This window comes from Macrobrachium rosenbergii, chromosome 48 (assembly GCF_040412425.1).
Source record: "Macrobrachium rosenbergii isolate ZJJX-2024 chromosome 48, ASM4041242v1, whole genome shotgun sequence".
NCBI lineage: Eukaryota > Metazoa > Arthropoda > Malacostraca > Decapoda > Palaemonidae > Macrobrachium > Macrobrachium rosenbergii.
This window is the reverse complement of record NC_089788.1, coordinates 5,755,502-5,773,778: the sequence shown is the minus strand read 5'-3', so window position 1 is coordinate 5,773,778 and position 18,277 is coordinate 5,755,502. Positions and strand designations below refer to the sequence as shown.

The window sequence follows — 18,277 nt, the reverse complement described above, 5'->3', positions numbered from 1 at the left end:
TGAAAGACCACCTTCTGGCAAAAAGTTTTATTTGTTTTTGTTGAAGTTTATTTTCTTAGTACGACTGGCTTATCATTAGATGTTTTCAGATTCCACTATGTCATATTTCTAGGCATGACAAAATGCTTCCCAAAAAATTTTGTTTTATACAAGAGGTGAATACTGAACTGAATCAAAGGAAGTTATAAAAGCTAAGTTACAACAGCTGGGTAGGATGAGAATTAAACATCAGAAACCAGTGCAACTGGGGTTAGAAGGGATCACAAAGATCCTTTAGAATCATCTACAGTGTGCCATTCAAGGCCCAATGTAAGTAGCTCCCCTAAAGGAAATGAATCATTACTATATTAATCTCAAACTTTAGGGAGGAAATGAATCATTACTATATTAGTCTCAAACTATCTGCAAGTTATTGTATTCTACAATGTCTCAAAATAATCACAGGTTTTGGAAAAATATCAAACAGATCACCAGATAAACCACTTGAGATCCTGATTTTTTTTATACATTGCCTGCAGTCTACTGATGGCAACACTGTCGCCATAATTTACATTTTTATTTATCCAGCATCAGTACCTACCACTATCTATCTGGAGCACAGACTGAATTTAATGTAAATACTGTCAGGTTAATCTTCACTTTCAATTAGGGAATGTACATTTTCAATAATGTAGCACTCTAACAGCACTTAGTGTAAAAACTATATCAAGCTGACCTTGACTTTCCATTATGGAATGTGCATACTTAATGATTTGACAACCCAAATCGCTGAGTACCGGCTGTGGGAATGGAGGTGTATATTAACACCTGCAGAACTCTTTCACTCCACCAATCCCATGAATTAAACATGGTTAATGGTTAATTAACCATTAACTATCTTGCTTTTAACTTGTTCTAACTAGAAAGCTAACATGTTGACTTTACTAGTAACTTTGCTCTTTATTAACTTTTTATACCTTTAAGAATACAAGGACATGCTGCAAACCGTATCTTTTGATCTATATGTATACAAAAATTTATCTAGCTTTTCTCTCTTTTCATTTGATGGTGATATCCAAATGTTTCATTCTAGCAAAGCCCCTTTGGATAATATCTGTAGAACTGCCATCTACACAACTTTTGAAATTGTCTTCTATTATTTTAGGCAACAGATCTACTAAGTTTACGTTTTTAAAAAATAAGTAACACAGATATCTTTATAAATTGGTTAATGAACCTTTATATGTTACATTTTTTATTTGACCTCCACACCATTTCTAGATGTAAGCTATTGCCAAATTTGTTTCCACCAAACGAAAATGATCTATATTTACTTCCACTATGCTCAGTGTTGGATGTCTTAACCATCAAGAAACTTGTGCTTACCTACTGGACTTTACATCTATGCTTCATTGGATCTCTTACCCTAACTTTGTCCACACTAATATTCTAATGAAATAAACAACGTACTGCATGAATAATGCCCTTTTAATATGAGATAATAATTAAACAAGTTACAGAGTTGTTTTTTAGACTTTTACAAGGATTTGAAGAGGGAAAATCAAAGCAGGACTAAATGAGGGAAGAAACCAAACGGAACTGGTAAACAGTTACAAAGAAGTTTTAGTACCATCTACTGAGGTAGCAAAAAACCCTACAGGCAAATGGATTAAAATTCACACCAATGAGAAAATGAAGAGTATAGTATGATTAGGAATGTCACAATACTAAAACATGTTTGTAGATACTGCAGTGCTTGAATATGAACACAGAACTGTATTAAAAAGTAATAAAGGCATAAAATCTGAGATAAAATGGATATCAAACATTAACATAACAATACAAACACGCAAACACATTCTCTCTCTCTTTTTCTCTTTCATGCGTGCTGGACAGTAGGTAGGGCTACCTGAACTGCCCATTATACTGCAGTCCCCTGAAAATATGTACTGTATCAACAAACTACTGTACTCCTAAACCCTACAGTAACAAATACAGTAAGTACTTACTTGGCCTAAGTACTTCTTCCAGAGAGGATCATCTTCGGTTTCAGTGAATTCGTTGTAACCTACCAGCTGCCTGCGGGTGAGAACCTCACGGGAGGGTAAACCAACTTCTATGTCAGTGTGAAGGAGGCGGGCCACCTCCTCCCATGGCAACCCGCCTCCTTCCCTCCCACTCACCCACATCCCAGCCGATGTGTCTTCTGTTGCACCACTTTCTTCTTGATTCTTTGTATTGTTCTGCTCCGGATTTGAAGATGGCAAGAGTCCAGGACCCTCCTGAAAGCCAAAAAGATAGCATTTAGGCACAATGAACTGATAAGCTTATAAATACCAACAGAGTAATAAATGCAGTGTATTATGGCCTGGGAACTTTCATCTACCAGAAAGTCAATGGTGATATTTTATTTAAAAATAACACATCTAAAGACTCACTCTCTAAGCAGGAACCTTAACATTAGCACAATTTTCAAGCAATTAATTGTGTGCAATCTTCACAGTACACACTAATAACAGTAAGGTGAAACAAAACCTAAAAAGAAGGGTATGTTGAACAAAGATGAAATGCTCCACTACGCATCACATGACACGATTAGGGCTTACAAAAAAATTATTCCTTTTATTTTCTGTTTTACGTTTAAAATGTGAATCATGCAAGCACTAGCTCTAAACAAACAGAAGAATACAGGAACTACAGTACACATACTGCAAATATGTATTGACAATCATCAGCCTTACAGTATTTCCCATTACAGAAGTATAATATAGTACTGTATATATTACAAAAACAAAGAGCATTGGAGTGCAAGCAAAGAGCAAAACCTATTATTATATTCTTAAGATAACCTATCATTGCGCTGATATGATGCACTTTATGTTATATACAGCATTCTGTTTATGCATGTATAAATTTGCATTAGCCTTATCACAATTAATGTGTATATCACTTGTTTTCATTTGCGGCCATTAAACAGGTAATTTAGGTTATTTTGATATACGAAACTATTCAGCTGAAAATCTTGTTTAGCTAATCTATTTCCGGTATAAAAACTTTGAAAAATATACAGTACTATGAAAGACAAAAATGCTGGCCCCCTACAATATCAATTTATACATGATTCAATAACAATACAATTACAAATATTACTTAGTAACTATCTCAACTACTGTAAATCTTGTTCACAATCCATCTTACAGTTAGGTCATTGTCATCTCTCTGACTTTCTAAGACTGGTACTAATAAAAAGCATGCAAGGTCTATGAAAAACTGAAGTTTCACATTACTGAGGAAAATATAAAATTCTTTCTTGAGGTAAAGCAATCTTTTACAATATTGCCAACACTTATTTTTATGTACTAGTCCAATTTGCACTGCTATACTATAGCTACTGACAGCATATCTGAGAGACACAAAATCTTGCTTGTACAGTGGAGAAATTATGCTGGTGGATTTACATAAATTACCACATTATAAAACTTCACATTGTTAGTCAGTACACTAAGATGACAAAATAGAAAAGTGCTTTACCAATGCAGAAGCAACAAATGATAAAAATGAAAATGATAGAATGAAAGTAATGTAAATGTTTAGGGTTCCTTTCAAAACCTGATATCCACAGTTGATACGGCATGCAACTTTACACAGCCAAAATACAGTATAAGGCTTTACCTTTTAAAATGTTTAAATGTGGCACAGGCAATTTCCTAACTAATGCCAACCATTTAGATTCTCTCAACACATTATTTAAACTACAATACAACTTACTGGACTAGACCTACCATAATTTAAAGCAAAGAAAAAACTATCACATCTTTCCAGAGCACCAAATTATCATACTGTACTTACTAGATACAAGTTTCACTTCGAGACCAACAATTTGACGATGCTCGCAAGAGATGCCAATACAGTACCTCTAAACCTATTCAGCATTAGGCACCTTGAAGAAGCAGAACAAGTTTGTGTAGATTGGAAAAAATTACACAGTGCATGTTGACAGTCTTCTGTTGCAAGAGATTTCTTACACCTAAGTACCTTGAGAACAACCAAAATCTCTCTGAGGAGGTCTGTCAAGAATTGGAGACCATCCCTAAAGGGCATTTAAAATATCACAGAGTTCAAGTCTAGATATCATTCGTACTTGTTATCTGTACTAAAGTGTATCTTTAGACAAGTCATCAGCCAAGCCACTATGAATAAAATGGAGGGATGAATGGATGTGGCTTCATACACATCCATTCATCCTGGAGACATAACCCAAACAATGGGATCTTACCAGCTATTCAACACTATGCATGACAAACAGGAAAAATAGTGAAGTGATGCAATTACGAAATATGAAAATTTATAAGGTAAATCCTTCACCTCCTACTTAATTTAAAGCTTTCATTACTCACTCACATAATTAAGTTTTAGTTATTAAATAGATTGAAAATATATCACATAAATGAATCATATTTCTCTAAGAATTTTCAAGGCTGCCAAAAAACTGAAAAGAGCAAGAATGTCTGCAATGCTTCCCAAAACATCAGAGCTGGATTCCCTGTTGCGATGGAATCTTTTGTTGCTGGTCAGTACACTCTGGATAATGCAACACAGTAAGGAACTTCCTAGAGATAAAAAAGTTCTTGTCATCTGCAGTTCAACTCAGAAGTGGCATATATCTTTCATGAGATTGAAGAAGAGGTTGACTCGACTGAGGTATATTGCTTACAAGCATCTACCACTCTCTGTGCCATTTTCAAAGGCAAGTTCTGTGGCCTTAATGTGACAGTACCCCTAAGCCTTAATGAAAGCATGAAAATATTTTGGCAACTTTAGCAGTATAGTCAATAACTACTTGAAAGGTAAACTTCTTAGATTATTTTCAAAAAAAAAGTTCCATCTCCTTGACCATTTTAATGCTCCATTTCGAAGAGGCAGTGGTCATGTTTTAATACAAGGTTTGTAGGTTGGTTTTCATGTGAAAGTCTGAATGCAGGGAGTACATCTCAAAGACCTGACATGATATGGGTCAGCATGCTGACTTGAGGACCTAAGCTGAGAAAGTCTGGTTTAATTTTGATATCAACATTCACTAGAAAAATGTTGCTATCAAGAGTAAATGCATAAAAGTATTTTCTGGAGACATCAAGGCCAATGTCATTTTGCACCACAGCTTGTAGGAATCAAGTCTGCAAAACCTGGGGCAGTCTGAATCCCTCTATTCAGTGGTTTCAATTTAACATCATCCAAAACATCCTTTAGCAGCAAACCCACAAAGTCTGTTGCTTTTCAACCCCACCTAGTATTGTCCTCTGAGTCCCATCTTAAGTTAGAACCTCCCAACAGGACTCGGAGGACAATACTGTACTAGGTGTGGTCGAAAAGCAACACCTATTCAAGTTGCATGTCCTGTTATGTAATGCCTGTTGCCGGCCTAACCTACCTGCAACTGGCTAACCCATCCAAGCTACATTACTGAAGGTTTTACTTAATAATATCTGAGCTACCTGTGTCAACAAAGTCCCCAAAACCATACAGGTACTTCTTTTTTTCCTCTAGCCATGGTTCCTCATATCCTACCACTTTTCGTAACTGTTTCTCTTCTTTCAACGATATCAAAAGAAAAATGAAGAAAGCACAAAAGGCATATTCTCCTAAGAATTGCATGGCCTTTTGTCTTAACACCAGCCAGTGCATTATTACCTACAAGCAGCTGGAATCAAACCAAAAATTTTGCTGGAATTAATTGCAACTCCAACTTATTTATGACAAGAAATTTTTCCTGAACATACTACGCTATCATTTTGGATATGAATCATATATATGCCAAATGATAAAAATTTATGCCCCTTTTCATAGGACAACATGACCAACACATTTCACAAAAAAAATTCAGTTTTTACAGTGAAGAGAAACAACTCAGCTTGCAAAAATATATGTTGATCAATCAAAATACAGTTTATGAAGTACAGCCACACAAAAACATACAACTAACAAAGCAAGAGCTGATGAAAGAAATAATTACATAAAAATATCACTCATTCAACCACAAGACAACAACAAAGTTTTTAACCTATCACTCACTCCTTAGACACATTATATAAATTCTTGATCAAAATCCAAACAATTGTCAATAATATTGCAGTAAAATTTAAATGCACTGCAAAATAAGGCGACGAGAAGCTACACAGCAGAAGTGGGAATGCCACCTGTAGTAATTCTAACAGCCAAAAGTACTCATCATATGATATTTAGGCTTGGAAAGCCTTCGCACATGAAGGCCTCCAGTTATGTCGTACGTAAATTAAGAGTTTGAATTTATATAGGAACGCATACACATATACATCTGCTGTTTCAATTATTATTATTACTATACTCTTGATGGTGCAAAATAGCAATTTAAGGTTTTGCATTTTATGGATTCAATACAAAGTGACTAAACGATAAAAATAAGACTTTTACATATTAAGTAGAACTCATCTTGGATAAAAATACAAGATAAAACTAACTACAATTTCAATTTGATTAAAAAAAAAAAGCTGTAAACTGTATCAATATATCACCTTAATTTTTGTAAACAAAATAAGCAACTTTATCACCTAATTCTCGTAAACTAAATAAGCAACTTAACTGCAATATCATACAGTAATTACATCAAATATTACATTTAATGGTAATTAAGTAATATGCAGTCATGCAATAATTTGAAAAGAGAATTTTATAAACTATAAAAACACATGAACAGATTCAACATATAAAACACAAGCTGGACTTATTCAAACTGAAGTGCTTCAAGTCAACTTCAAACCAATAATGATCACAAATTCCGTAACATAATACAGCAATGGCCCAAGTAGCCAATGCATGCAACATGGGCACTGCAGTGCATGCACCACTGATAAACACTGTGAAAATCAATTCGTATAAAATACCAAAGCGTCTTTGCATTGTCAACAGGACACGAAATTTAATCAGATAAAAACGGCACTACAATTCACATGAAAAATAGGTCTTGCCATGGAGGCTAGTCTAATCAATAAAGTATTAATGGAAACAATCTAGAAATGAACTTCTGCAAATATAAACATTTCATGTAAAAATTTACTTTTGAAAAATTATATCTTATGACTTATTAATGAATGTGAATCTTAGTGAAATATGGTGTCTGGGGGCTGCCTAGTTAATAATCAATGTAACTCAAATACTGAACTTTCTTCTTGAGCACCATTTCTAATTAAATAAGCCTTGTTAAGAGTTATTTCTATATAATTTTTGGTTCGGTTTTTCCTGTAGGCTCCAAACATACACATTGAGTGCACAACAATTCATGCAAAAAAAAAAAAAAAAAAAAAAAAAAAAATTGGTATGTGCCTTTAACAAAAACAGTGCAATGTCACATCAGAGTATTTCCCTAACCCCAACATGCAATTTAAAGAACAGTTACATAAAATCTGTACCCAAAAATTAAAATAAATTTCTTAGATTCTAAATATATTGCTAAAGAATATGAAAATTCCAATGTCAACTTGACACAATTTCTAAATAGTATTCAGTTGCCAGTCATTCTCTAATATGAAGAGTTTTTCCTTTTCTCTTTAAAAATCATTTATACATAATTTAAGTAGGCTATAAAACTATCAAGAACAAAAATAAATTTCTTTTATGTCATGTTCAAACACTTGTACGGTACAAGTTACTGGAACATCAGATTTAAACATCTCAATGTTTAAAACTTTGGTTTAATATGGTGCAGCTCTGCATTTAGAATCTAAAAGAAACTGCTAAACCACCACCAACTATAACATTCTAAAACCTATAAACTACCTCATTCCGGTAAAACACACAGTGGTAACATATTTTTTCACACAGTACACGCATATAAAAATGGCTGTCCGTAAGTAAAGATATTTCTAGTATCTAAGACATTGCTGCGTAATCCAGAACTGTTGTGTATGTTACGACTCCCCGAGTGTGAAAGGAAGTAACTTGAGTGCTGTTTATTTATATCACATTGAGACAATACTGAACTGTGCTTTATGTTACAGAACAAACTTTGACTGAAGTGCTGGTTAATATCAGTGTTCATAAAGAAATTATATGTAGTTGTGGAAGAGTGGTAAGAATAAAATGCATACTTGAAGTGACGTGGCTTCTCCCTGGTGTTATGTGCTAGTGATGCTCTACTACACTAGCTATCGCTAAGGCAGTAACATCAAAGCAGGGGAACAATGCTTATGAGGTGAGGACTACAACATTAATAAAGGAATAAGTAGAAAAAGACAATAAGAGGTCACCACGGATAAGGACACATTACGAATGACAGGGAGGAGGGGTAAGCAGCAGGTCAGTGTTACAGGAAAACAATGAACTGACAAATAGGTGAAATGGCATTACTGTACACCAGTAATATAAAAGCATTTGACATATAAAGCTCTACAGGCTAAAATTACTGGACAGCCTTTCTATGACAGGGAAATACCCAGAGTCAAAATGCTATCAACAATGGTCAAGATTATTTGGTTACAAATATTGAATAGCTTACTGTACTTTGTGTAGCAGGGAAGGAGCTAGCATATTCTATTAGGAATAATTACCGAGAAATCTTTGCACCATACAACTTGATGGAGAAATTAAATTTTACACTTTGAACAGATTAAAGCCCCCCTTACTATGTCAAAGTTTTACCATTATACAACAAAAAAACATTACAGAGAAAAAAATACCTACTACAGAGGTAACTTTCCAATAACTGGTAATTCCCACTAAATTATGTACAGTACTTCAAAGTCTTTTGACATTTTTATTTTCGACAGATCTCAAGAATCATAAACTTAATAACAGTCACTTATATAACACCTCTAATCATCTAAAGATCTATACTTCTCATCTACAGGTATCTCTAATTATAACAAACACGCCCACTAGTATCAGTTCTATAAGCCAACACTCTGCGTCAATGAAAGCTATTCTAGGGTTTCCTAGACACTGTCAATGAGCATGACAAGTCCTTTGGAGTGTATTTCCTCCTCTTCAAAACTTCTGGGAGTTCAAACTATCCTCTGAACTTCCTACATGTAATTATTGTGGTTCTTGAACTACCCTGATAACAGTTTATTAAAAATTCATATTTTCTTACATATCTTTAATATCATATCAGTATACAGTAGTTTCATTAATTTACATGTTCTGAACATACTTTTAAGTAAGTGTATCAAAAGTTATTCACTGATATTACAACAGCCTGAATGCAAACCTGCATCATCAAAAATGTTTACTTTCATCTCTTTATTTTTTATTATTAGGAAGGAAGATTAATATTTAAATATGACCCTTCCATTCAAAGCATTATGCCCTAAAACTGTTTAACCTAAGAGGGAATTTTTAATGTTTCTTTACCTAAAATTTTGTTACCAGTACACATGTACTTGCTTTGAAAAAAAAAGTGCCGTGGAATTACCCAATTGAAACACATGGCTATTTGTTACAGCTGATCATTTTGCCAACGGATTTAGTATGAGGAATAAATTTTCTAAAACCTTCTTATAACACTTCTTTCTTTAGCAGTGGTAAACATCTGGTAGCACATACTTTACAGCTATCACTATACAGCAAATAACGTACGGGGCATATGTACCAGTGGCCCTACAGAGATTAATAATTACCTAACATATTAATTTTCAAAAAAAAAAAAAAAAAAAAAAAAAAAAATCTCAGATCTAAAACAACCTACTAATCTCAGTCTACATTAACCACTCTATGACAAAGTGCATGTGTCTGCCTGTAATGTCTACTTGCCATAAGACACAAAATTGTAACATTGGACAGTGCATAGGCACAACATCAAACTCCTGTTTCCATGTATCTTTAAGCTTACGTCTCCTCTCGTTTTCTATCGTTCAGCTTACTTTTTCATTTATCTCTAAAACTTACTATGAACTTTACAGTGATCCTTTCTTGTTCATTACATACAAAATTAATTACTTTTTAATTAAAGAAAACCAAACCGTCTTGTGGATCTTCAAAAGAATCCGAACGTTCTCAATGGCAAGCTAAACAATAATAAAAAAATTAAGAGGGGGAAACTGTATTGTCTCTAAATGGATTCGTACGTATTGTAGTACAGCAAAAATTGAGAGCATAAAAACAAGGGGCAAATATGCATCCACTTCTTATTATGTAACAGACATATCACAGCAGCCGCACAATTATCTTGACCATTGTTAACACAATTAAAGGGCCCATATCCCATGATTCTGTGAACACAAACTTACATCCTTCTTCTCAGTCAGCTGAATTTTTGTCATAACGTAGAAGCAAAAACCTACGAGAGAGAGAGAGAAGCAATAGAGATGACATGATTAGACAGAATGCTTTATATAAAGTACAAATAACCATTTACAAAACAACAATATCCTCTACTACTTTCTATGGCCAGAAAACTACATGCCCATCTACAGGAAATGATGAAAAGCATGCACGGCCTAAAAATACAATTACACTCGGCCCAGCATACGTTACAGCTGCCTTGATTACACTGTCCCTTCCTCATTTCTTTATGATCATGATACCAACATTAACCGTTCTCCTGAGAGAATGAAACCGTTTCTAGCATTTGCTGACAAACACGTGGAAAACTATGCAAGTTTTGGATAACGAGTTGGCACTGAGTGAATGATTATTCCGAAAGGGTATTTTGCAATTACTTTTCATTGCCTATATATATATAGTTAACCCCTACTTGTGCACACAAGTGAATAAAAGTATTAAATGAGAATTTCATTGAACAATAATGCATTCAGTCTGAGTACCAGTTATCAAAGTTGAAAAGTACAGAGAAGTATGGCAATTTAAAAGTTTTACAACATGACTTCAATACCTAACATAAATCTTGTGACCCCACTTCATACTTACTTGGGTGATGGGAACATGCTGCTACAAAGTAAAAATGAAAATAGATAACCAAGAACTGTAAAATGACGGCGCATACACACAAAAACAACCATCCACTCCACAAAATTTCTGCAGGCACATATCAAAACAATGACAGCGATGAATTAACCTCAATAAAGATGTCACTTATAAATATAATATTTAAAGCACACACAGGGATCATCAAAAATCTTATTCCTAGGAGACATACTTAACTAAATTCACCATGTATAAATATTCAACAAATGGCATTCTGCAATACTCAATTAGATCAGGCTCGTAGTTGCTTTGCAGTTAATTTTTCATGTGGTACATACTTTGATTATCTTGTGGCCCATCCACAATGAATAACTTATGATCAGGCATATCCCATGAAACCCTGACAAATGGTAATCATAATACTATGTGGTAACAATCCTGAAAACATAAATCCCATAATAAGCGTCAAGCTAATTCCTACAACGTCAATCTCCATTCACAAAATACCTTGCAACAACTTTCACCTGCCACACAGGGTTGTAATTAAGTTAAATGGATGGTGTATTTAACTGTCCTTTGGTCCTGCTCACTATCCACCACTAATGATATTCACAATAAAACAAGATTAATTTGATAACTGTAAAAAAGGAAAATGCAAAATTCTAACACAGCATGGATGAATAATAATCTTACATTACCAGAATGTACAAAAACAAAATGTGTCTGTCACTTCAATACTGCCAGAATGTGCTGATACCAGCAAACACTGATTAACCCAATTAATTAACTTCAATTGTGAACTGGTGTCACATCAACAAAGGGCATCAGTGCCAAAAACACACCACTGGTGAATTATTACGCTGAAGTAATTATTATACATATAAAAAATTAACTCAGTTATTAAAATCTACAAAACTGAATACCAAAATGAGTAAAGATGATGTGAAAAACTCTTTTATGTCAAAGATAAGCAGTTTCTTTAATATGGGTGTAAAGTAAAAAATCTAAAGATGTAAAATAAAACCCTTTCCTGTGAACTTAGTTCAAGAATAATTACCATCCTCATCCCAGCACTACTTAAAAAAGACGTCCTATGAAGCCCAAACCACTTCATAACATATTACTGTACACAAAAATACAACAAAATGCTTATTTATAACCTTCCGACTCAAATTACAACTGCAATCCACCCAAAAACAAGAGTTCTTAAGCCCAGCTTATAATATGGGAATTATGAAGACAAATGATACTGCCTACATTCCCTTTACAAAACTCCCTTATATTCTATGGTATTTGATCCTGATAACTAACATTATCTAGAAAAAAATAATGCAAATTCCTAGAAACTCTCACTAGATAAAAAAAAATGCCGTCACTGCAATGTATCACAACATCAAATGCCAAATTCATCAAATATCATCGACAGTAACTTGTGTGTAGGGCATGTGACTGCACAGCATAACAAAGCAATTCCCCGGAACTCTAAAGCTGCCGAACTCATAAACAAAAGGGAAAAAAAAGTGAATAAAAAATAGAATCGTGGATGCCAATACTCGTTTAATACGCTGAAATGTTCCAAACACCCCCCCAAGGGAATAGGTAGATAGTGTCACTGTGACACAAGAAAACGGCCTGGTTGGCAGAGTTTCCTTTTATGTCTCTCTCTCTCTCTCTCTCTCTCTCTCTCTCTCTCTCTCTCTCTCTCTCTCTCTCTCAACTGGGTCATTTCTTGTTCCTCTGACGAGCAGAGAATGCCAAGTTGCATTTCAGAGCTTACGAAACCGACATGAATCGGGGTTTTTGAAAACGATTCAAGATTCAGAAAGAGGAGCAAGGGCGAATAAATGCGCGCGCATAATGCGCTAACCGCCAAGTAAAACGCGCAATCTCGCAGTCTTCTTTCAAATGCACCCTTAATTCATTAGTTACACTACGGGTGAAATAGTAATGTTTAATTTCCCTATTCCCTATTCAACCTTATATCATTGCAGCCACTTCAGCGTAAACTTAAAAAGTATTCAGGTTAATGCCATTATCTTACTGATATCAAAGCTTTAAACGGCAAACGATAAAATCTCAGGGAGCGATAAGTCTAACCAGTGTCTCGAGTTGCAAAAAATTCACTCAAGGGGTAAAAAAAAAAAAACGTCAAATGGCTACATTCACGTCTTAATTCAGCTGACCATACTGCTAGTCATCGTCGATTTCACATGTCGCGATAATTTCATCCCTATGCACCGGCTCACCACACTGGACAAAAGGCGAGAGTTTCCCACGCAAGCTTCTCAAGAACGACAAGCTTACAGTCTCCCACAGTCAAATACAGACGTTTATCAAGTTTCCCCCAATCTTATCAATTACCTAACCGACGCCCCCAACCCCACACTCTAGTAAAGTAAGCTTATCGAATCTCCTTCTCTCAAGGACAGATGTTTATCAAGTTTCCCTTACAATAATCAAGTGCAATAAGCTAATCGAGTCACCACTACGCTCAAGTACAGTTTATCAAGTTTCCATCGTTCAAATACAGCAGTGGTTCTTAACCTTTTTCTATGTTTGCACCCCTTTCAAATCAGCATCAGTTCTTGCACCCCTTTGAATTGCTGAAATAATAAAAAAAAAACTAAAATACAAAGTTGAAATGATGTGTAATAATAACAAAGTTCGAGTCTGTTGCAACGTTGCCACTTCATTAGGGAAAATTAGGTGTAGGTTTATCTACAGCTCAGAGCACTGCTGTAATAATAATAATAATAATAATAATAATAATAATAATAATAATAATTAGTATTATTATTTATTTTTTTACTTTTTGCAGAAAAAAATAACATGCGTATATAAATATATATTTAGCTTTAATTATTCATAGGCATCCTCGCACCCCCGGTTAAGAACCACTGAAATACATTAAGATGGTCGGCCATTCTCCACCCATAGGAAATTGTTAATGGTTCTCTAAAGGACATATACAACATAGCATATTACGGTACTTGTTTTCTACTTATAGTGAGTTATCACTGAAAATTACAAAAAATAACAGAGAAAAATTAAGAGCCTAGTATCTACAATATGCGATGCTGACTTCTGAACATTTATTTTTGTAACGACGATGCGACGTCAAGTATAAATTGGATTTAAATATACATGCCCTCGCCTATAATCAAAACAAATATATATTACACACACACACACACACACACACACACACATATATATATATATATATATATATATATATATATATATATATATATATATATATATATATATATATATATATATGTGTGTGTGTGTGTGTGTGTGTGATGTACATATCTAATATATATTTGTTTTGATTATAGGTGAGGGCACGTACATTTAAATCCAATGTATACTTGACCTCGCATCGTTGTTATAGGCATATACTACAAAATGGGTTCGAGGGAACATGCCCCGGTACAAGAGAGAGAGAGAGATATTTCTACAAGTGTCTTAAATTTAAGCTGGAGCGAGTTCCATTCACCCCCGTTGGCCAACGTGTATCGGTGAAAGTGGTAAGCGGCGCAATTTGACCGACAGGCACCTCGAGTCATCGTGACGTAATCAACAGTTTTCCAGACGGTTACACTGACCGGTTATCCCCACGATATTAGGTCTCTGGGTGACGTGTATTCGCCAATGAAGGTTACGAAATGTTAAATGTAGGGTAAGACTGAAATCTACATGAAGATGATTGCGAATGTAGTGTGCTAAGACTGAATGCTACCTGAATATTTTGAAATGCGGGTGAGACTATGAATGCTACATTAGATTATGAAATGCAAATGCAGGCTGAGACTGAATACTACATACGATTATGATATGCAAATGTAAGACTGAAATCTACATGATGATTATGGTACACATGTACTGTAGGGTAAGACTGCATGCTATGCAAATGTAGCGTAAGTCTGAATGCTACCTGAAGATTGTGAAATATAGGGCGAGACTGATACTCCAGATGATTATGAAATATAAATGCAGGGTAAGACTGAATGCTACGTACGATTATGATACGGAAATGCAGATTAAGACCGAATGCTACATAAGATTATGACATGCAAATGTTGCGTAAGACTAAATGCTACTTGAAGATTATGATATGCAAATGTAGGGTAAGACTGAATGTTTCATTTTTATGATATACAATTGCAGGGTGAGACTGAATGCCCCATAAGATTATGAAATGCAAAAGTTGGCTAAAACTAAATGCTACAGGAAGATTGTGAAATGTAGGGTAAGACTGAATGCTACAGGAAGATTGTGAAATGTAGAGTAAGACTGAATGCTACAGGAAGATTGTGAAGTGTAGGGTAAGACTGACTGCTACAGGAAGATTGTGAAATGTAGGGTAAGACTGAATGCTGCATAAGATTACGAAATGCATATGTGGGTAAGACTGAATGGCACACATGATTATGATATATATTTAGGGTAAGACTGAATGGCACACAAGATTACGAAATGCACACATGGGTAAGACTGAATGGCACACGAGATTATGAGATATATTTAGGGTAAGACTGCATGGCACACAAGATTACGAAATGCATATATAGGGTAAGACTGAATGGCACACAAAATTACGCAACGCAAAAGCAGGGTAAGACTGAATGACATACAAGATTATGAAATGCATATGTAGGGTAAGACTGACCGCCACACAAGATTATGAAATGCAAATGCAGGATATGACTGAATGCTACATGAAGATTAAATGCAAATGTAGGTTAAGACTGAATGCTTCATAAGATTTTGATACGCAAATGCAGTGTAAATGCTAAATGTAGATTATGAAATACACATGCAGATTAAGACTGAATTGCAGGGTGAGAATGAATACCACAAAGATAAACGATGATAATAACTCGCATATATAACGTTCACAAAAAGGTGGCGAGAAAGATGGCGTACAGTGATGACACGATGATGAAATAAGCTGGGATTAAGATAAAGATATACATAAAGTATATGAATGACATCACACCGGTAAAACCTTACTAATTATGGCGATCGCGTGTAATGTTCATAACAATTTAACTCCAGCCAGACGTAACGCCGGTCACACACGAGGAACATTTAAGACGAATGAAACGGGTTAGGTGAAAGGAGGCCCGGCTATACCTGATCACCGCCTGACTTGTATAATATAATAATAAAAACCGGCCTCGTCAAGATATTTTTAAACTCCAGAGGAAAACAGGTAAGAAGTGCGCCGAAGTTACTTCGCCGCAATCGAGTTTTCTGTACAGCGAATAATCAAGGCCACCGAAAATAAATCTATCTGTAGGTAATCTCGGTATAATGCTGTATGAGTCGCGGCCCATGAAATTTTAACCATGGACCAGAGGTGGCTTATCCTATATCGTTGCCAGAGCACGTTTATGGCTAACTTAAACCTTAAATGAAGTAAAATCTACTGAGGTTAGTGGGCTGAAATTTGGTATGTTTGAAGATTGGAGGGTGGATGATCAACATACCAATTTGCAGCCATCTAGCCTCAGTAGTTTTTAACATCTGAGGGTGGACAGAAAAGTGCGGACAGAATAAAGTGCCGACGGACAGACAAAGTCAGCACATAGTTTTCTTTTACAAAAAACTAAAAATATTTAAACACACTGAAACAAGAAAATCGATCGAAGATATTCTTAACCTGACTAAAACGCCAAAAAAAAAAAAAAAAGACTGTCGAGAAACGAAATGGGGAAAATACAATAAAAATTCCATTAGTTCAGTTTCCACACCCGTCCACGATCTCCAGAGCGTGAGCGTACGTGCGTGAGCCTGCGTGCACGCGCGTTCGGAGCGTTCGGGTAAAAGATCGCATTCTTTTGTAGTGCTAATATCTAACAGCAGAGGAATTCCGTCACGACAACAGTTTATACTTTCAGTGATTTCAAGTGAATAAGATTCATACTGTTCTATTACGAAATTATTACTCTTGTACTGTACAGGTCTGGAAAGTAATAAGAGACACCATCACAAAAAAAAAATAAATACATGTAACATAACACTGTAAATACAATTTTCAACAAAAACAGAGAAAAGACATTCGCACTGATATATATTATATATATATATATATATATATATATATATATATATATATATATATATATATATATATATACTCAAATATACACGTATGTATGTATGTATATAATGAGAGAAAGAACAAAAGGAAAGAGAAATAAGGAAATGAATAAGGCAAAAAGAAGACAATGATTACCAAATTACTATTCTTGTATAAGTCTGAAAGTAATATACAGACATCATCATAAAAAAATATATAAATACATGTAACATAACACTCTGCAAATACAATTTTCAATACAAATCAGAAAAAATTAGAAGATATATATATTATATAAATGCAACATAACACTGTATATACAATTTTCGATACAAAACAGAGAAAAGACTCTCCCACAGATGTACAGTATAAATACACACTATATATATATATATATATATATATATATATATATATATATATATATATATATATATATATATATATATATATATATATATGTAACATAACACTGTAAATACAATTACAATTTTCAATACAAAACAGAGAAAAGACTCTCCCACTGAGATGTAGATATACACACTCAAATATATACATATGTATGTATGTTGAGAGAAAGAACAAAAGGAAAGAGAAAGGGGGTAAGGAAATGAATAAAGCAGGAGCAAGAGAGCAACATCAGCAGTAGCAGCAGAAGCAGTAGCAGCAGAAGCAGCAGCAGCAGCAAAGCTGGCAAAAGGGGGTCATCACTAGCGTTCAAAAATAGTCCGCCAGAGAAAAACACCAGGGAAATCCCCACAAAGAGACCCCTCAAATAAAAGAAGGAAGAACAGAGAGAGAGAGAGAGAGAGAGAGAGAGAGAGAGAGAGAGAGAGAGAGAGAGAGAGAGAGAGAGAGAGAGAGAGACTTACAAAAGGGTAAAGAAATTACCCCAACAAAGCTCACGAGTATAACAAGTCAGACGTCCCAACTGTCAACACGAATACCGGATACAAAGGCGGCCTTCTTCTTCTTCTTCTTCTTCTTCTTCTATACGCTGGCTAGATTTCTGTACTCTCCGGGAATGCTCAAATTCCTCGCATTCTGTGACGCTGTTTAACGAGGAATCCACGTGCTTTCATGACGTTGTTAGATATATTCATTTTCTCTCTCTCTCTCTCTGTGCTTTTCCTATTCAATGTAGGCTACATTAATTGGCAGAACAAATTTGGATGACAATGGTAGATATTCTCTCTCTCTCTCTCAGCAAATTTTCATGACACTGGTAAATATTCTCTCTCTCTCTCTCTCTCTACTTTTCCTTTTCAATGTACATTAATTAGCAGAAAAAAATTTGATGACGCTGGTAGATAT

At 34.8% G+C, this 18,277-nt stretch overlaps 1 protein-coding gene across 8 annotated transcripts in view; it reads right to left on the bottom strand.

The window, feature by feature from the left end:
* The window catches only part of SPoCk (secretory pathway calcium atpase), a 116,408-nt gene that overhangs the window by 16,858 nt on the left and 81,273 nt on the right, over positions 1-18,277 (bottom strand). For 4 of the 8 annotated variants that reach the window (XM_067091213.1, XM_067091214.1, XM_067091212.1 and 1 more), the window contains exons 2-3: positions 10,236-10,285; positions 1,989-2,261 (exon numbers count right to left, since the gene is read on the bottom strand). In XM_067091213.1, the coding sequence (XP_066947314.1) occupies positions 1,989-2,261; positions 10,236-10,268 (306 nt within the window). In that variant the 5' untranslated portion in view covers positions 10,269-10,285. The remainder of the gene's footprint in view (positions 1-1,988; positions 2,262-10,235; positions 10,286-18,277) is intronic. The other 4 variants (XM_067091216.1, XM_067091211.1, XM_067091217.1 and 1 more) reach the window with 1 other exon arrangement.